Source organism: Nannospalax galili, unplaced genomic scaffold (assembly GCF_000622305.1).
Source record: "Nannospalax galili isolate Female #2095 unplaced genomic scaffold, S.galili_v1.0 scaffold1256, whole genome shotgun sequence".
Lineage (NCBI taxonomy): Eukaryota > Metazoa > Chordata > Mammalia > Rodentia > Spalacidae > Nannospalax > Nannospalax galili.
The window spans coordinates 300,265-319,803 of record NW_008337764.1 but is presented as its reverse complement, the minus strand read 5'-3'; the positions used below and the strand labels follow the sequence as shown (position 1 = coordinate 319,803).

Here is a 19,539-nt window from a genome sequence, read left to right as displayed (position 1 = left end):
ACCCACACACAGATACATATACATACGCAAAATTAAAAATAAATGTGAAAGATATCGTAGACGTTATCAAAAGCTGTACATGCGCTATTATTATAATGCCTATCAATCTTTTACAACTCCATTTTCACCTGGCAGTAGCTGACTTCTTAGTCTGAAAATCAGTATATGTGAGAAAGGTTATATTTTAGTTTATACCCCAGAAGCAGCCACATCATCAAATAGAACGGCATAGACTATGAAGATGTTGGAACACGAGTTACAGCAGCAAGCGAGGGGCAGTCCCGATGAGGCCGAGCCCTCGCAGGGAGGAGAGGGTTAAACCCTTTTCTCGGCAGGACAAAAGAAAAGAGTGTGCGGAAAGATTAGGATTTTTGCTTTTACAATAGGAGCTGCAGAAGCGTTGGGAAGAAGCTGAAGGAAAAAAAAAAGGGGGCGTCTCTCCTTTAAAGACTTGCAGAGATTGCGAGAGAAGAGTCAGGAAGGAGTCACAGAGTCAGTCTGTCCCTGGGACGGGAGAACGGCTCTGCTCCGCAGTGGTCTGCACTGAGGAAGAGGTAGCCTCGGACCGGAGCTGGTGATCTGACCGGGTCACCACGGTTAAAACTCAGTGTGCCTCGCCCCTCCCTCTCCCACCTCTCTCTGCTCAGGAATGTCTCGGCGAAAGCAGCGGAAACCTCAACAGTTAATCTCGGACTGCGAAGGTCCCAGCGCGTCTGAGAACGGTGGGTGCTGGGTTGGGGTGGGGGAGCCCCGATCCCAGCCTGCGCGGGTCAGGCCAGGGCAAGGGGGCCCCTGGCCACCGGCCGAACCCCAGCAGGGCTTGTCCCAGGGGGTGTGAAGGGCAGAGCGCACGGTGACTGCGCTGCGAGAACACTCCGGGGCTGTCCTCCGGGCTCCGTGTTTTTCTTGTTTTTCTCTGGATGAAATGGAGTTTTCAAACTGGCTCTGTCTCCCCATCCAAGAGTTTTCTCTCCAGGTCCCTCTTTGCTCACTGGTCTTTGTGCCGTTGCTAAGTAACGTCCTCAGACCTGAAGACCCGTCTCTTAGGGATGGGATTTTCCCTTTCTTTCTGGAGAGTTGGGTTGCAAGAGAATGAATTGGATAAATGTGAAGGTTCCCCTGAGGGAGAAGAGAAAAAAAGTTTCTCATTGTTGGGCTAAGCTGAGAGCCGTCCAGCGAGCGCTAATGTCGGTCAGAATGAAGCCTGACTTAGGGGTGTGATCCTTCTCACCTGGAGGGTGGAGGCTGGAGGACAGGCCTGCAGATGGAATCAGGTTTGTGTTTTAAGGGATGCCAAGATTACACACACACACACACCTGTTAATGTATGGATATCATTGTACACAGATTTTGCTATTTTTTTTCAGTTTTTGAGATGTTCTCATGTTACCCACACTAGCCCTGAAGTCACTATGTAGCCCAGGCTGGCCTAGAATTTTTGGCAATTTTCCTGCTCATATCCTGAGTGCTGGGATTAAAATATGCACTACCATGGTCAGTTGCTATGTTTTTTATTAACAGATTTCCTCTAGGGGAGGTGGGAAATCCAGCCTTTGAACAGGTTGTGTAACCAAGCTGGCTTTGAACTCCTGATCCTCTTGCTTTATCTCCTGAGTGCTGTGATTACCGGCATGTGCTGCCATACCTCGATGGAAAATTCTGTGTATTCTTAATACACTTCAGCAAGTGAAAGATGGATGATAGAGTAAGGCGGGTGTTAAGAACTGATACTGTTCAGTGCCTCAGCAACAATGACAGGTATTGTCAGGACAAAAACTTAGGTATCCATGTGCTTGGGGCTGACGGTCTTCATTCTCCTAGGACTGGGTCAGGTCTAGGTAGATGTCTTGCAAATGTCCAGATGATTCTTAGGATGGAGCAAGTTTTGGACATACTTAGTTGTATGACTTCCTGTGCACACAAGAGGAGTCTAGAGGTTCAACTCAGGGACCAGTTATTTGCTTAGCAAGCCCTTAGTAAATGCCGAAAAATATACTATATGCACAAGGATTCTGAAGCTGGATTTTCAGGACTTTTGTACAAATCTGATCCCTTCCCGTAGCTAGCTATGCAAGCTTGTTGGCTTACTTTGCTTCTCCATGCCTGTCTCCTCCTCTGTTAAGTAGAGATACAGAGTATAATAGTTCATCAGCTTGTTCTGAGAATTAAAGTAGGCTATATATAAAGCCTTTGGGAAAATACCCGATGTAAATGAATGCTATTTTGTAGTGAAGTATCTAGCATAAGTATTTGGAAGGAATATTGTTATTATCATATGTGAGTGCAGTGTCACTTTCTACAAGTGCTGAAATATGTTTTGTCTTTTTTTTTTTTTTTTTTTTTTTTGAGACAGGGTCTCACTATGTAGCCCTGGCTGGTCTGGAACTCTTTATGTAAACCAGCCTGGCCTCAAACTCACACCTGCTTCTGCCTCCCACGTACTGGAATTAAAGGCATGCACCACCACACCTACTTCAGTGTCTATGAGACATGTGCCTTGAGAAGCTCTGGGATAGTGTATGTGTGGTGATTAAAATTAATTGTGGCTTGAACATGACTTTCTACCCATTGTACAAAAATGATGCTTTAGGTCAAGTCAGTGTTTCAAGTACAATGAAACCTTAACAAACAAGTTAAGTTTGGGGTAGAACACATCCTCCCAAATCAATGCTTTGCTGAGATCCCACTGTGCCCATATTTAGAGGTTCTACACTGATAGCATCCTTCCCTCCTGAGACACATTAACCCTCCTGACTGCTGCTATAGGCTGGATGTTGCCTCCTTTTGCTCTCTAGGAGATTTCCCCTAGAGCCTCAAAGCTGCCTCGCAGTCCTGCTTCCCTGCTGGTTCAGTTGTGGAACTATGTTGAACACCCACCCCCAGCTCCCTGGAGTCATCCCCTCCTCTTCTTCCTCCCATCTGCTCACCGATTTCCCATGCGGTAGCTGAGGGAAAGTCTTCTGAGTGGGAGTCAAAAGCTACCTTTAGCAGCTGTCCTGACTGGATTCTCAATCCCTTTAAGATACAACCCTCACTGGGGCCACAGATATCTGGGGACTAGTGATGCTGCTATGAATCCATTCCCAAAGAAACAATACAGGCTGAAACCCAATCAAAGCAACAAATTTCAGTTAAAATTCTGCCCTTGAACTATAAAAGGCAAAAATTGATGTGAGGAGTAAGAAAGCTCTAGTAAATTCTGTTAACATCTGCCTTAAGTGGAAGGAGAGAACCAACTCCAGCAAAGTATCCTATGACAGTCACATGTGAGCCATGGCATGTGCACATATTTGCACATGGGCATACACACCACATACACACAATAATAATTAATGATAATAAATATTTAAATGACTTTAAAATATTTTTATTTTTGTGTCTGAGTATATTGCTTGTATGTATGTAAGAGCACCCATGTCATACAAGGAGGTCAGAAGAAGGTATCAGATCCCCTGCCAGAGAAGGTCAGAAGAGGGCATCAGATTCCCTGGAACTGGAGTTAATGGACTGTGTTAGCCTCTATGTGGGTGCTGGGAATAGAACCTGGGTCCTCTGCAAGAGCAGTCAGTGTTCTTAACCACTCAGCCATCTCTCCAGCCCTGAGTTTTTTATTTTTTTAAAGATTAGTGTTAAGAATTCCTAAGGGTTTGTATATCAGAATTCCCTAGGGACTGAAATTTCTTACCTAGTCTACTTTCATGACTTGAGTGAAGTTTTGTAGGGTCGCACCTGCAATTTGAGGTGCCTATCTAAAATTCTCTCTTGCTCTTATAAGCTTACACTATATAAATGTCTCAGTCCCCCCTTTTTATAGGCAGAGTCTATAAATGGACTAGGGTATAGTTGAGAAGTAGAGTGCTTGCCTAGCCTTCATGAGGCCCTGGGTTATTTTTTGCCTAGAATCCTTTAACAGTGATGTGATCAGCAGGGTTCCAACTTTTCCTTCCACCTTACGGCATGGCCCAAAATTAGATTGGAAAGAATAGGAGTGTTACTCAGAGACCGGACGCTTGTCTAGCATGCATATGACCCCTGGTTGGCTCTATAGAGCCACAAAAAGAAAAAGAAAAATACGGCAGTGTCCTATGGTTTACCTATGAAATCAGGAAGATCATCATGAGTATCAGCTGGAATTTATTTAGTAACCAAGGGTACAACCAAAGCTCTCAGGAGTTTTTCTTTCCTTCCTTTCTTCCTTCCTTTTTTTCACTTTCTTTCTTTTTGCCTTTTTTTTTTTTTAGCAGTTTACCACATGTAGCAAGCAGAGCAAATGGGGAATTTTACTACACTTTTAAGACAATTCATGTTTTAAATACATTATAATAGCTCCAAGAAACAGCCCCCCAAACCTATTTCTCGGGCTTGTTTTTGCTCAGTTCCCTGACCAGAACATCAAAACCTAACAGAATAGTTATTGCACATAACTGATGATCAGGAAATAGTCTATTTACTTCAAAACCCTGGAGAGGAAAAAAAATCTATCTCCCCTACGCAGTCTAGATATCTGAATTAGAGAACATGAGGGATGTAACTGCAGGAAATGAGAACTAGTACATGTGGGAAATAAAGGAATGATCGGAAACCCAGATATCTAGTGAGAAGAAACCAGGACAGCAGCCCAGCAGATCTAGAGGGAGAGAAGACAGATCTTCAGAAGGAAGCTCAGACAGCAAGAACAGCAGAGGGGAAAGAAGGCAAAAACAGAGCTTAGAGGGCTCAATTCTCTTTACATGGATATCAGAGCCTGGTCTCTCGGGCTTCTGAACCCATTGAGACATTCAGTTGTAGGTACCCGCTGGAGGTGGGGGGCAAAAGGAACCTGTCTCTGATAGACAATAAGTAAATTAGAAGCTTATGTTGTGGCTGAAACAGGAGGATCATGAGTTCAAAGCTAGTCTGGGCAACTCTTTTTGGAGAGAGTCTCCTGTCTCAGGCTGGCCTGTAATAAGCTATACAACTGAGGATCATCTTGAATTTTCTCTTTTACTTATTTATTTATTTTTAATGATTTACTTATTTTTATTTACACAACTCTCTTGCTTGCCTGTGTGTATACTGGTATGTGTGTAGTGCCTGCAAAAGCAAAAAAAAGGGTAACAAAGCCACCGTGTGGGTGCTGGGAATCACACCCAGGTCCTCTGGAAGAACAGCAAGTGCTCTTAACCCCTGAGCCATTTCTCCAGTTTGACAGAGTGTCACTCTATAGCCCTGGTTGATTTGTAACTCACTCTGAAGGCCAGGTTGGCCTTGAACTCACATCTCCCCCTGCCTCTGCCTCCAGAGTAGCTAGGTTTAAAGGTGTGCACCACAACACCAAGCTATGATCTTGAATTTCTGATCTTCCTCCCATATCTCTCAAGTGCTAGAATCACAAGCATGTACCACCATGCCCCAGTTTTAGAGATGCTAGGGATCAAGTCGAGGGCTTTTGTGTATGCTGTACAAGCATTCTGTCAACTGAGCTACAGTCTCACAAATTTTTTACCATCAAACAGAAACTCTACCCTTGGGCCATCAGACTCTCCATTCTCCCTGAGCCCTCTCTGGAGACCACAATGCTACTTGCTTGTCTCTATGAGTTTATTACTTCCAGGTGTCTCGTATAAATGGGATCATATACTATTTGTCCTTTGGTCTGATCTATTTCACTTACAGAATGTTTTGTTTTGCTTTATAAGTATTTTATTATTTTTATTTTTTATGAGTGTTATGCTGCATGTAGGTAAGTGCACCCATGTCCATGTTGTGCAATGCCCCCAGAGGACAGAAGAGGCTGTTGGATCCCCTGGAACTGGAGTTATGGACAGTTGTTAGCTGCCATGTGGGTGCTGGGTCTTCTGAAAGAACAGTCAGTGATCTTAACCCCTGAGCCATGGCTCTAGCCCTTTGTTTTGTTTTTGAAACGGAGTGTCCCTGTAGCCCCAGCTGACCTAGAACTCATTATGTAGATCAGGCTAGCCTCCATCCAACAAAGATCTGCCTGCCTCTGCTTCTCTTTTGCTGGGGTTAAAGGTAGCACCTGGCCCAACCCTTAGCAGAAATATCTTCGAAGTTAATCCATGCTGGGGCATGTGTTAGAATCTTATTCTTTTTCATGGCTGTACCCTCATTTTAAAAGAAGAGAAGTCTAAGCCTTAGATTAAGAAATATTCCCCAAGCCAGACATAGTTGCACAGGCCTTTAATCTTAGCATGCATGAGGCAGAGGCAGAGGCAGGCTGAGATTGAGGCCAGCCTGATCTACATAACGAGTACCAGGCCAGCTGGGACTACAGGGAGACCCTCTTTCCAAACAAAAGAAACAAGAACTTTTCCCACATCACTGAGATAAGGCTAAAGCTGGAACTTTAACTTGTGCATGAATCTTTGAGGTTTGACCTAAGATATTCATATTCTGACACAACATATTTTTCTCTTTTAATACCAGATGTACAAATCATCTTGCCCCTGTCTACTGTGTGCAGTAGGCCATAGGTGCATTAATAAGTTTCAGTATATTAGTTTGTCCTGGCAAAGGAATGTGTGTGTGTGAACTTAGGAGAGATGACTGAGAAAGAAAAAATGGGGTATTCTCTCTAAAAAGTGATCATAAAAAGTTAGCAACAATCATAAAATCAATTTATGGAAGCTATCAATTAATACTGATTTAATTCAGGTAAGATTTGTGAGTAGATAGACAGTCTGAAGGAAAGTACAGTCCTCTAGTCTCTGTTATTGTGCTCATCTTCTGCTGTACATTTTCACCTGGATTATTTGTATGTGCTGAAGATTGAACCCAGGGCCTGTGGGCTGATAATGCTCTGCCACTGAGCATCACCCTTTGCCCTTAGTTTTTGGAATTAGGGTCTCATTATGTAGCTCTGACTCAGAAATTAAACAGTGCACAGCAAAATTCTGGAATCACAACCATGTACCAAAACACTCATTTTGTGTGTGTGTGTGTGTGTGTGTGTGTGTGTGTGTGGTGTGTGTGTGTGTGTGTGTGTGTGTGTGTGTGTGTGTGTGTACTGGGAACTTAACCCAGAGGCTCAGATATGCTAGGCAAGTGATTATTACTGAGTTATTCTCCTGTCCCTTAGATGTATATGGAATAACTGAGGAGCTTTACAAAAATACTAATACCTAGGGCTGGAGAGATGCTGTTACTTTTCTGTTGCTGTGATAAAACACCACGGCCAAGGCAACTTATAGAAGGAAAAGTTTATTAGGTTTATGGTTCCAGAGGGATAAGAGTTCATCATGGTGGGAAAGCATGGCAGGAGGCAGCCAGAGCAGAAAACTAAGTACACATCTTCAAGCAGCCACAGGAAGCAGAAAGAGACAGCCTGGAAGTGGGCATGGCTATATATTTTCAAATCCTACCCCTAGTGATGTGCTTCCTCCAGCCTGGCTGCACCTCCTAAAGCCTCCCAAAACAGCACCACTAACTGGAGTCTATAGGGGACATTCTCATTCAAACCACCATAGACGATTCAGCAGTTAAGAGCACTGGCTGCTCTTGCAGAAAACCCAGGTTCAGTTCTCAGCACCTACATGGTGGTTCACAACCATCTGTAACTCCAGTTCCAGAAGAGCCAGTGCCCTCTTCTGGCCTCCTTGTGTACTACATTCATGTGGTGCACTTACATACATGCAGGCAAAACACTGATACACATAAAAATAAATAAATTTTTTTAAAAAAATACTAATGCCTAGATCCTATTCTTAGGGGTTCTGAATTTATTTTAGCCTTTGACTGCTTTGTTGAAGATTAGACCCAGGGTCTCATGCCTTCTAGGTATGTGCTCTACTACTGAGTTACATTTTCTTCCCAGGACATCAGAAGTTCCTAAACTGCTAGGGGTAATCCTAATGGGCAGCAAAGTCTGAGAACCACTCTGACTTCAAATGTACCACTCTGCTGCTCAGGCAGGACCCGCCTGTTTTCCACTTCCTTCTCTCCAACCATTCTCTCCCAAGCCTGAAGCAGCAGTTTATCAGGGCACCAGGTTTTTGTGTTTTTCAGATAGGTTCTTAGAAAGCTCAGGGTGGCCACCAACATGTTAAGGAGCCAATGAGGATAATCTTGAACTTCTGATCCAATTGCCTCCACCTCCAGAATGCTGGGATTATCATACCTGGTTTATGGGGATCGAACCCAGGACTTCATGCTTTTTTGGCAAGCACTCTACTACCTGAGTAACATCCTCGGCCCCTGAGCACTAGTTTTACAGGGGAAGGCACTTAATTTTTTTTGTCATTGTAGCTCTATAAATTTAAAACAAGCATGTCCAGGCCTTAGTCGGATATCCACTGCAGACTTTGCATGTGACCTAGGAGAGCTTACCTCAATTTATCTGCTATCTGGTGCACCATTACCAGCTTAGCTTGTTCCTGTGTTCTGTGGCTTTGTGTCTGCATAAGGATCCTGCTCTCCTTTCCAGGACAGGCAGTGAGTGTAAAAGGTACTGAGAAGTAGACGGTTCCTCTTACAGGTGGCTGTTGATACATCACTTGTCACCAAGAACTAAATTTACCTTAGAGTGCAGATCAAATTACACATCAGAAAGCACATTTCATGAAGGGGCAAGAAAGGGGATACTATTTCCCAGGAGAAGATGAAAAGGATTTCTTTTCGTGTCTGAAGACTTGACAAAACAGCAACTGAGTATCAAATGTTCAGTGCTAATTAACAAATGCTAGGTAGAAACTCTCCATCTGATTCTCCCTCTCCAGCTGAGGGCAGAGAGCAAATGGCAGGGAGGAGCCACCCAGGGCCCTTTCTCTACCATTGTGAGCCACACAATGCCACTGTGCTCCGGAAGGCACTGGACAGGATCCAGAATTGTGAACGCTGCTTCACCGAAGTACTCGGTGAACTTGGAAAAGTCACTTAACCTTTCTAAGCTTCAGTTTCCTTATCTGTAAAACTAATGCACACTGCACTTACCTGTGACTTGGGCTAACTGAAATAGACACCACCTTCTTCATCTGTGAAGGCCAGGTCTGGAAGAACAGGGCCCATCTGTTTCAGAGCTGTGATTTACAAAGCTAAAATCCTTAAGATTATCTGAAGTTTAAAACATAATACAGTAAATTGTTTTCAATTTATAAAGACAAAATTTACATAGAAAGCAAGTTGCTTACTAATATCTTAGTTAGGTTGTGTTGCGCCTTCCTTCCCTGAAAAGACTCTTTAACCTAGACATATGCCAGTGATATTACTGAGAAATTAACAAGATTGGGGGCTGAGGGTAAAGCTCAGTGGTAGAGCTCCTGCCTAGCATTTGTGAGGTCCTGGTTTTAATCCCCACTATGGTAGGGGTAGGTGGGTGGACATGGTGGTTTATGCTTATAATCCCAGCATTTGGGAGATGAAAACAGGAGGATGAGGAGTTCAAGGCCAGCCTCAGCTATATAGTGAGTTTGAGGCCAGCCTGAGCTACATGAGATCCTATTTAAAAAAATAAAACCAGCTGGGTGTGGTGGCACAGGCCTTTAATCCTAGCACTGAGAGGCACAGGCAGGCGGATCTCTGTGAGTTCAAGGCCAGTCTGGTCTACATAGTGAGTTCTAGGACAGCTGGGGCTATAGGGAGACCCTGTCTCAAAAAGACCAAGGGGAAAAAAAAAAAAAAAAAACCAGACAATATATCTTATTTTAGTATATGTGTGTTTTATATTATTGTATTTTATTATTGACAATATAACTTCTCTAATCCATAATACTTAAGACACTTCAAACTTTAAAAAGCCTCTCATCTATATACTATTTGCGGGGGGGGGGAAAGTCCCACATAATATACATTAACATTTAACAGTATTTGTCAAAAGTTTTCCAGTTTGAGCCGGGCGTGGTGGTGCAGGCCTTTAATCCCAGCACTTGGGAGGAGAGGCAGGCGGATCTCTGTGAGTTCAAGGCCAGCCTGGTCTACATAATGAGTTCCAGGCCAGCTGGGGCACAGGGAAACCCTGTCTCAAAAAGACCAAAAAAAAATAAAAAAAAGTTTTCCCGTTTGAACATACAGCTCAGTGGTAGAGCACTTGGTATAAGACCCTAGGTTCAATCCCCAACACCAAAAAAAAACAAGGCTTTCTACTCTCAAGTCTATGGACAATGTTATCACTTTACAAAGGTGGAGATGGTGGGTGGCATGTGCATTTTAAATGGCCACCAGGCCTCAGACAAGAATAGACCCGGACACGACTGGCAATCCCAGCATCTGAGAGGAAGAGACGGGAGGAACAGGAGTTTAAGGCCAGACTCAGCTGCACAGCCAGTTTGAGGCCAGCTGAGCTGCATGAGACCATGCCTCAAAACAAAACAAAAAACACAATTATGAGGGAGCTGGTTATGGGTGGATGATAGCACTTATCTGTAATCTCAGCACCTGGGCAACTCCCAAAACAGGAGAGACAGGTGGCTTGCTGTGAATTTAAGGCCATCCTAGGCTACAAAGTAAGACTACGTTTTGATAAGAAAGGTTAGTTTATTGCTGCTCAGGCAAACCGCAAAACCAAGACCTGAGATCAGTTTTTGCGAGTAAAATTAAGATTTTAAAGCCGGGCGTGGTGGCGCATGTCTAATCCCAGCACTTGGGAGGCAGAGGCAGGCGGATCTTTGTGAGTTCGAGGCCAGCCTGGTCTACATAGTGAGTTCCAGGACAGCTGTGGCTACAAGGAGACCCTGTCTCAAAAAAAGACAAAAAAATAAACAAGATTTTAGGAAGTTGGAAACCCTTTAAACCTCATTCAAGGAAGAAAAAGAATGCAGAGTTCCTGGTCTGAGGCACATACTTATCCTCTCTGAATACAAGGCAGCCTTGTGGAGGGAGCAGGTACCTGTATTTTCTAGGAATTCAAATCTGGTTGGGGCTGAAAGGGGCTTTGGACCGAGCTGCCGCGAGCTCCTAAGCATTTCCTCATTGTTTCTGGAGGAGCTCCCCTCCCCCCAGCTTGGATGGACCTCCCTAGGCCTTTGCAGGCAAACATCTCTAACCCACAGTTCGTTTCAGGGACGGTGAGCATGTAGAGAGAAGACGGGAGGAAGAGGGTACAGCAGAGGGTACTAAGCTGCAGGCGGCTCCTTAGGTGAACACGAACTCCATAAATTAGGTGCAAGTCCCGTGATCTGCGGAGTAGCTTGTTTTGAGCTATTATTCTGGGAGAGTAAGGGCGGGCACTAAACGGCTTAGTGTTGGGCAGAAAGGAGTCCTCAAATGACTTCTTCAGAAATTCTATCTTGCAAGCGCCCACCCTGAGAAACTTCTTTTGTGATGAGGGATGAGGGTAGGGTGAGAGGAGAAGTGAAGACAAAACTTGAGATCATTCTGCTGGATGAGTGCGGGCGAGGAGTGGGTGTTTGGGGCCCTCCTCCCCCTCTCTCCTCAGACCTCGGAGAAGGGCAGACCACCCTCTGGAATACACGTTTTCCAAGCTCAGCAGATCCTTTATCCAAAGAAAAATAACAGAACCCTGTGGCCTTAATCTATGGAGCCGGGCAGTGTTTCCCACTGTGCGCCTCGGGCTGACCTGGTGGGGGCAGGAGGGTAGAGACGTCTGGGGCTGGGGGAGCTGGCAAAGGGCTGGGAAGTGGGACCCCCACACTGTGCCCCACCGCACCTGTCTGGAGGGCCTGGGTCAGCCCTCCTAGGGTAGCCCCCGGTCGCCCCTCGCGCGCACTCGCGGCTCCCGCCTCCTCCAGCTCTCGCCCCCCCCTGCAGCTCCTCCCCACAAACTCTCCTCCCTCCCCCCCATCTCCCCTCTCCCAGCTTCCTCGCTCCAGCTCCTCCCCTCCTCCGCGCCTCCCGGCTCCCCTCCCCCTCCGCCGCTGCTCCCCGCCCCCGCCTCCGCCGATCTGCTTCTCCGCAGTCTGGGCCGCTGGGTGCAGAGGCTGCCGCAGCGTCGACGGCCACCGCCACCTCCCCAATTCCGATACCCATTGTGTTCACCCCATCCCGCCCTCCACTTCTTCACCACCATGGCGCAGGAAACCGGGAGGAGCTCTCGTCTCGGGGGGCTCTGCGGGGAGCCTGCGGAGCGCCGAGGTGCGGTAGGGCCAGGCTCGGGCAGAGGTGGGGGCGGAGGGTGGACGCTCGTGGGTGAAGACTTTAAGTGGGCGGGATAGAATGCGTGGTTCTATGCATAGGCCCTTCTCACATCCGTTCCCACTCCCTGGGGCCAGAGGAGGGGGAGGGGTGGCGAAGGAGGGGAGTGGAGTGTGCGTGCCCCACCGCCCCGACACCCCCTCCCCGCTGCGGCCCCTTGCCGGGGTGTCAGGATCCACGCGCGTCGGGTTTGAGTTCTAGTTTTTCGGCGTGGCCTAATGGTAAGCTTATCTTGCAACCCCCCCATCTGGCGGGTACTGGGCTCCCGGTTCTTTAGAGCCTCTGTTACCCACCCCAACCGCATTACCCACGCTCTCTCCTTGTCTTCTTCCCAGGTGATGCTAGCGAGGAGGACCAACCCCAAGTCTGTGCCAAATGCTGCGCACAATTCTCTGACCCGACCGAATTCCTCGCTCACCAGAACGCGTGTTGTACTGACCCACCTGTAATGGTGATCATTTCGGGCCAGGAGAACCCCAACAACTCTTCAGCCTCCTCTGAACCCCGGCCAGAGGGCCACAATAGTCCCCAGGTCATGGACACAGAGCACAGCAACCCCCCAGATTCTGGGTCCTCCGGGCCCGCGGATCCCACCTGGGGGCCAGAACGGAGAGGAGAGGAGGCTTCCGGGCATTTTCTGGTCGCTGCTACAGGTACAGCGGCTGGGGGAGGTGGGGGCCTGATCTTGGCCAGTCCCAAGCTGGGAGCAACCCCATTACCTCCGGAATCCACCCCTGCACCCCCTCCTCCACCACCTCCCCCTCCACCCCCTGGTGTAGGCAGCAGCCACTTGAACATCCCCCTGATCTTGGAAGAGCTGCGGGTGCTGCAGCAGCGCCAGATCCATCAGATGCAGATGACTGAGCAAATCTGCCGGCAGGTGCTGCTGCTTGGCTCCTTGGGGCAGACGGTGGGTGCCCCTGCCAGTCCCTCAGAGCTACCCGGGACAGGTACTGCGGCCTCCACCAAGCCCCTACTGCCCCTTTTCAGCCCCATCAAGCCTGTCCAAACTGGCAAGACACTGGCACCTTCCTCCTCCTCCTCTTCCTCCTCTTCAGGAACAGAAACACCTAAGCAGGCTTTCTTCCACCTTTACCACCCGCTGGGGTCACAGCATCCTTTCTCTGCTGGAGGGGTTGGGCGAAGCCATAAACCCGCCCCTGCCCCCTCTTCTGCCCTGCCGGGCACCACAGAGCAGCTGATTGCCTCACCTCATCTGGCATTCCCAGGCACCACAGGACTGCTGGCAGCTCAGTGTCTCGGGGCAGCAAGGGGCCTTGAGGCTGCTGCCTCCCCAGGACTTCTGAAGCCAAAGAATGGAAGTGGTGATCTGGGCTTTGGGGAAGTGATGAGCCCCCTGGAGAAGCCCGGTGGAAGGCACAAATGCCGCTTCTGTGCCAAAGTATTTGGCAGTGACAGCGCCCTGCAGATCCACCTCCGCTCCCACACAGGTGAGAGGCCCTATAAGTGCAACGTCTGTGGTAACCGCTTTACCACTCGTGGCAACCTCAAAGTACATTTCCACCGGCATCGTGAGAAGTACCCACATGTGCAGATGAACCCACATCCGGTACCAGAGCACCTAGACTACGTCATCACCAGCAGTGGGCTGCCTTATGGCATGTCGGTGCCACCAGAGAAAGCTGAAGAGGAGGCAGCCACACCAAGTGGAGGTGTTGAGCGCAAGCCTCTAGTGGCCTCCACCACAGCACTCAGTGCCACAGAGAGCCTGACATTGCTGTCTACCGGTGCAAGCACAGCTGCAGCTCCTGGGCTCCCGACTTACAATAAGTTCGTGCTCATGAAAGCAGTGGAGCCCAAGAGTAAAGCTGACGAAAATACTCCCCCAGGGAATGAGGGCTCAGCCATCAGTGGAGTAGCAGAAAGTGGCGCAGCAACCCGCATGCAGCTAAGTAAGCTGGTGACCTCACTGCCAAGCTGGGCGCTGCTTACTAACCACTTGAAGTCCACTGGCAGTTTCCCCTTCCCCTATGTGCTAGAGCCCTTGGGGACATCTCCTTCTGAGACATCGAAGCTGCAGCAGCTGGTAGAAAAGATTGACCGCCAGGGAGCTGTGGCTGTGGCCTCCAGTGCCTCCGGAGCTCCCACCACTTCTGCCCCCACACCTTCCTCTTCATCTTCCTCTGGACCTAACCAATGTGTTATATGTCTCCGAGTGCTGAGCTGTCCTCGGGCCCTGCGCTTGCATTATGGCCAACATGGAGGTGAGCGGCCCTTCAAATGTAAAGTGTGTGGCAGAGCCTTCTCCACCAGGGGCAATCTCCGTGCACATTTTGTGGGTCACAAGACCAGTCCAGCTGCCCGGGCCCAAAACTCCTGCCCAATCTGCCAGAAGAAATTCACTAATGCTGTCACTCTGCAGCAACATGTTCGCATGCACCTGGGGGGGCAGATCCCCAACAGTGGTACCACCCTCCCAGAAGGTGGAGGAGCTGCCCAGGAGAATGGCTCTGAGCAATCTACAGTTTCTGGCCCAGGGATCTTCCCACATCAGTCCCAGCAACCATCACCCGAAGAGGAGTTGTCTGAGGAAGAGGAAGAGGAGGAGGAAGAGGAGGAAGATGTGACAGATGAAGATTCCCTAGCAGGAAGAGGCTCAGAGAGTGGTGGTGAGAAGGCGATATCTGTGCGAGGTGACTCAGAAGAGGTATCCGGGGCAGAGGAGGATGGGGGAGCAGTGGTCACAGCACCTGCGGCTGGGAAGGAGATGGACAGTAATGAGAAAGCAACTCCACAGTCTTCTCTGCCACCACCTCCATCAGCGCCTGATAACCTGGATCTTCCCCAGCCCATGGAGCAGGGAACCAGTGATGTTTCAGGAGGCATGGAAGAGGAGGCCAAACTGGAGGGGAGCTCAAGCCAGGTGATGGCACTCGCTCAAGATGGGGAGGGCACCTGCACCCCCACAGTGGAGGAGCTGAACTTACAGGAAGCTGCGAGAAAGGAGCCAGGAGAGAGCAGCAGCAGAAAGGCCTGTGAAGTGTGTGGCCAGACCTTTCCCACCCAGACAGCTCTGGAGGAGCATCAGAAGACCCACACCAAGGAGGGGCCACTCTTCACTTGTGTTTTCTGCAGGCAGGGCTTCCTTGAGCGGGCTACCCTCAAGAAGCACATGCTGTTGGCTCACCACCAGGTACAGCCCTTTGCACCCCATGGCCCTCAGAATATTGCTGCTCTTTCCTTGGTCCCTAGCTGCTCCCCTTCCATCACTTCCCCAGGGATCACTTCCTTCCCTCGAAAAGATGACCCCACAATCCCATGAGCCTGTTTTTGTGCCTGCTGCCCTTTGACCCAGGGAGCAGAAACCGAGCTCCATAGAAGGATCTCCAAATGGACCCACCCTCACCTTGCCTTTTTCTCTTGAGTTCTTTGATGGTGTGTCTCCAGTGACTTTTCTCTAGTCCCTGAGCTTGAAAATTGTGAGTAAAAGGGAATGACTCCCTAAGGATTTTTTAGCCCCTTTTCATTCTTTGTAAGTGAGGAAAATAGATGGTCTACAGCTTTCATCTCAAGGGGAGCCCTCTCGTCCTCACCTTTTCCATCTGGCAGGTGCACCTGAACCCCCACCTTTGGAATTGCAGCTTTGCTCAAAGGGGCTGGCAGCTGTCTATGGAGGGCCCAGTGCCACTCTGATGATGATCAAGCCACCCTGCAGGACTTCTTGTCCCAGGACCTTCCTGAGGAGCCTGAGGGACAGGTTCCCTGCCTTTCTGAAACCCAAGTTTTCCTGTCACGTGGGCTACCCATCAAGCCCTGGAGTTCCAGCTCCACCACATATCCCTTCAGCCCTGGCATCACTAGTACTGTTAAGCTCAGAAACCATGCTTTGAGAAGGTGACTCTAGTAACAGGCCCCAGAGGGGTCAAGAAGTATAGCCTCTCTCCCCCAATTTCAGCCTCCTGGTATCCAAGGCAGTGCCTAACAAGCACGCCAGAGTAAAAAAGTAATAAACTAGTTTCCGCCTCCCTCTCCCTGTTCCAGAAACTGCTGGTAGTAACTGGTGGCTCAACCCTAGGAGATAGGGAAGAATGAAGGGTGTGGGATGCTCTTTCTAGTACATCCCTTGATTTGTCACATCAAGGCAAAGATAGTGGCTGGTCAAGATGCAAGGACTCTTCCAGCTTCTCATCACGGCCTCTCAGAGTTAGGAAAACAAGCAGATTTCTTGCCAAGAGGTCTCCCATGGGAGACGTTTTGGGATCTCTAAGGTATCGGTGAGGGTGGTTAATGAAGTATTGATGGAGGATTGAGTGCTGCTTTAGCACATGGGGACTGCTGGGAATCGGTGTGGTAAATGAAGAACAGGACATGGTGCAAGGGAGGGGACCTTCAGTTCTCGTAGATGTAAACCTTCTTGTGAATGTTCCTTTGGGCTGATAGTGACATGGCGTGCATCAGTGAGCCAGGGACCATGGGGAATCCTAGCACTAGAAGGCTTCTAGTTTTAGATAACTCCCTCTTTCATTCCCTTGCCCCATGTATTTCCCTCATCTTCCTCTCAAAACCCCTTTCATCCCAAGTTTTGCCTGATCATGGACCAGAGCTTAGGTCTTTGTTTTTGTCTGCTTCTAAGAGGCCCAGACTTTGAGAGACAAGCTCTAAGTGCTTCTTCCCTGCCTCACTGTCTTGTAATAAGATGTAGTTTGCTCTTAACATAGGATCATGTGAAACGGAAGTTCTGAGGAGGAGAGGACCTTTTGCTGTTGACTGACTTGAATGATGGTCCTCTAAAGTAGTGGGCTCCAGAGCTTCCCAATACACTGAAATGTTAAGAGTAGAGAGGGGAATACTAGTCTCTTTCCCTTCATCATTAAAGGTGTTTTGGCCAAATATTTGTGTGTTTCTCCTTTTTTTCATGACTAAATAGCCATCTGGGGTGTTACATGGGCATTCTGTATCATGGAGATTACTTTCCCTTCTAACAGCTCCTGCCAGAGCTGAGCATATGGTGTTGAAATATTTAACTTACTCAGCCTAAAACAACCTCCAGTGAATATGATTTCGCTGTGGAAAATTGTTTTTTGGTTTTGTTTTTTTTTTTGGTATGGAGTTTTCATCTTCAGAAGTAAGCGTTCGCTCAGTGACCGCTGGCTGTTTTCCCTCAGGACTTTCTACCAGGAGACTTTTGTGCTATGTTTTGTTTTTGAAGTTGGAAGCTGTTCATCAGTCTTTCCCAGACCTCAAGCCAGCCTGCTGACATCAGTGAGTCTATAGAACCAAGACAACTAAACTTTATGACTTTTGAGATCTGATGTTATAATCAGAAAGGGAAACAATTCTACCCATAAAAGAGAGGAAGATCTTAACATTAAGAAGGGCTAGGGATGTAGTTCAGTTGGTACAGTACTTGTTTAGCATGCATGGAACAGGAGGAACAGAAGTTCAGAGTCATATGCAGTTACATAGTGAGTTGGAGGCCAGGCTGGGATACCTGAGATGTTGCCAAGGAAACACAGCGGGTTGTGAAACGAAGCATGTACTATCATTATCATTATTTCTCTTTCACTTGACGTCTCCACAATATGGTAAAGTTTGGAATTTTCTCTAAGACATTGCTTTTCCTAAAGAAATTTCTGAGGACTGAGGGTGTAGGTAGCTCAGTGGTAGAGCATGTTCGCGGCCCTGGGTTCAATCCCAAGGGACCTCCGCCTTCCTCCAGAAAAAAAATTCCTAAATTCTCCAGGTTTTTATTTCCCTTTACAAAATTACTCAATTTAAAAAAAATATTTTATTTATTATATTTGTTTTATGTGTATGAGAGTATTGCCTGCATGTATGTGAGTGCACCCATGTCGTGCAGTGCCACAGAGGTCAGAAGAGGGTGTCGGATTCCCCAGGAACTAGTTAAGGACGGTTCATAGCCACCATGTGGGTGCTGGGAATTGAACCCAGGTCCTCTGCAAGAGCAGTCAGATCTTAACTGTTGTGCCATCTCTCTAGCCCCTCATAATTTTTTAGATTAAAAAAAAAAAAATTCAGTGTCTCTCAGACACTGAAATTGGATTAAGAACCAATTGGCAAAATTGGATTAAGAACCCAGGTTCGGGGGGGGGGGCTAAAGAGATGATGGCTCAGCAGTTAAAAGCACTGTCTGCTCTTGCAGAGGACCCAGGTTCAGTTCCCAGTACCCACATGGCAGCTAATAATCATCCATAACTCCAGTTCCAGGGGATCTGATGTCCTCTTCTGGCCTCCACAGGCATTGCACATACGTGGTGCCCCACATACATGCAGGCAAAATACTCATACACATAAAAATAATGAAATCTTTATCTAAAAAACAACAACAACAACAAAAAACCTCTCAGGTTCACCCAGGCATAGTCACCTACCTATAAACCCAGCACTTAGGAGGTGGAGGCAGGAGAATCAGGAGGTCTAAGGTTACATAGGAAGTTAACAGCCAGCCTGAGCTGTATGAGACCCTGTCTCAGAACAGCCCCCAAAGGACATTCAGCAACAAGAACAGAGATCCAGTTGGGTGGGGTGGTGTACCCTGTAATCCCGGCATTCCGCTGGAAGGCCAGCCCGGGCTGCGTAAGACACTAAAAAAAGAACCAGAAAACAAACAGGTCTGTGGAATTCCAATCTTAGTGCCACTTTCAGTGGTTACTAGTTTCCTGCATCGTCAAGACTCCCGACATGAGGCTGACTGAATGAATGATGGAGGTGAGTAAATGTTCAAGGTAAAGAACTGATGTTTGTTTCTAGATGCTTCCACCATAGCGGGACAGGCTCCCTTTACCATGTAACACGTGATAATCTTGGGAGGTTGGTGAGGAGAAAGCAGCATTGTTTTTCTTTCTCTCTTTGATGTATACGTGTGTGGGTGTGTGTAGAGGTCAGAGGACAAGGTGCAGGAGTTCATTCTCTTCTTCCACTATGTGGGGGTTCTGGGGATCAAACTCAGGCAGTCAGGCTTGATGGCCTTTATCTGTTGAGCCATTTTACTGGCCCAACAATAGTCCCTTACTTTTTAATTCCTGGTAAAGTTTTATAAATATGTCTTTTTCCTTTCAGCCTTCGGAGGAAAGTGGGTGTCCTTTAACCTCTCTCATCCTTACTGAACATAGATAATACTGTTTAACCAATTATAGCAGACTTGCCCCTATTCGGAGCCAGTTCCCATTATGATAACAGCAGTCAGTGAGGCTTCCTTCTGCGGGCAGGCCAGCACTGAGCTTACTTCCCCCCGCCCCCCCTTCACATCTCTGTTTTCTGTCTCCTTTTCATCTGTTCTGCTTTTCTTGATTCCATTTTTTAGACAACTTTCATGTATTTCTCTTTTTATGGGCACCTTTGATTTCTTCCTTCTTGCTAGGACCCCATGCCTACCCTTAGCTAGTACTACCATTTCTATTTTTTTAATTTTTTATTATTTTTAAAAAATTGGTCCCTTATTATACGCTTAACAAACCATATCAGAGATATGTA

At 47.6% G+C, this 19,539-nt stretch overlaps 1 protein-coding gene across 4 annotated transcripts; it reads left to right on the top strand.

The window, feature by feature from the left end:
* The first annotated feature begins 459 nt into the window (after nt 1-459).
* On the top strand, nt 460-16,935 carry Sall2 (spalt like transcription factor 2). 4 transcript variants are annotated; one of them, XM_029563372.1, is made up of 3 exons: nt 461-722; nt 12,420-12,737; nt 12,864-16,935. In XM_029563372.1, exons 1-3 carry the CDS (start codon nt 650-652, stop codon nt 15,365-15,367), a joined length of 2,895 nt encoding a protein of 964 aa, XP_029419232.1. In that variant the 5' UTR covers nt 461-649; the 3' UTR covers nt 15,368-16,935. The 4 variants fall into 4 exon arrangements, with proteins under 4 accessions (XP_008830929.1, XP_029419232.1, XP_008830931.1 ...); XM_008832707.2 differs by having other exon boundaries at nt 460-722; nt 12,420-16,935; XM_008832709.1 differs by lacking the exon at nt 461-722 and adding an exon at nt 1,205-1,274 and having other exon boundaries at nt 12,420-16,935.
* Nucleotides 16,936-19,539: the final 2,604 nt, after the last annotated feature.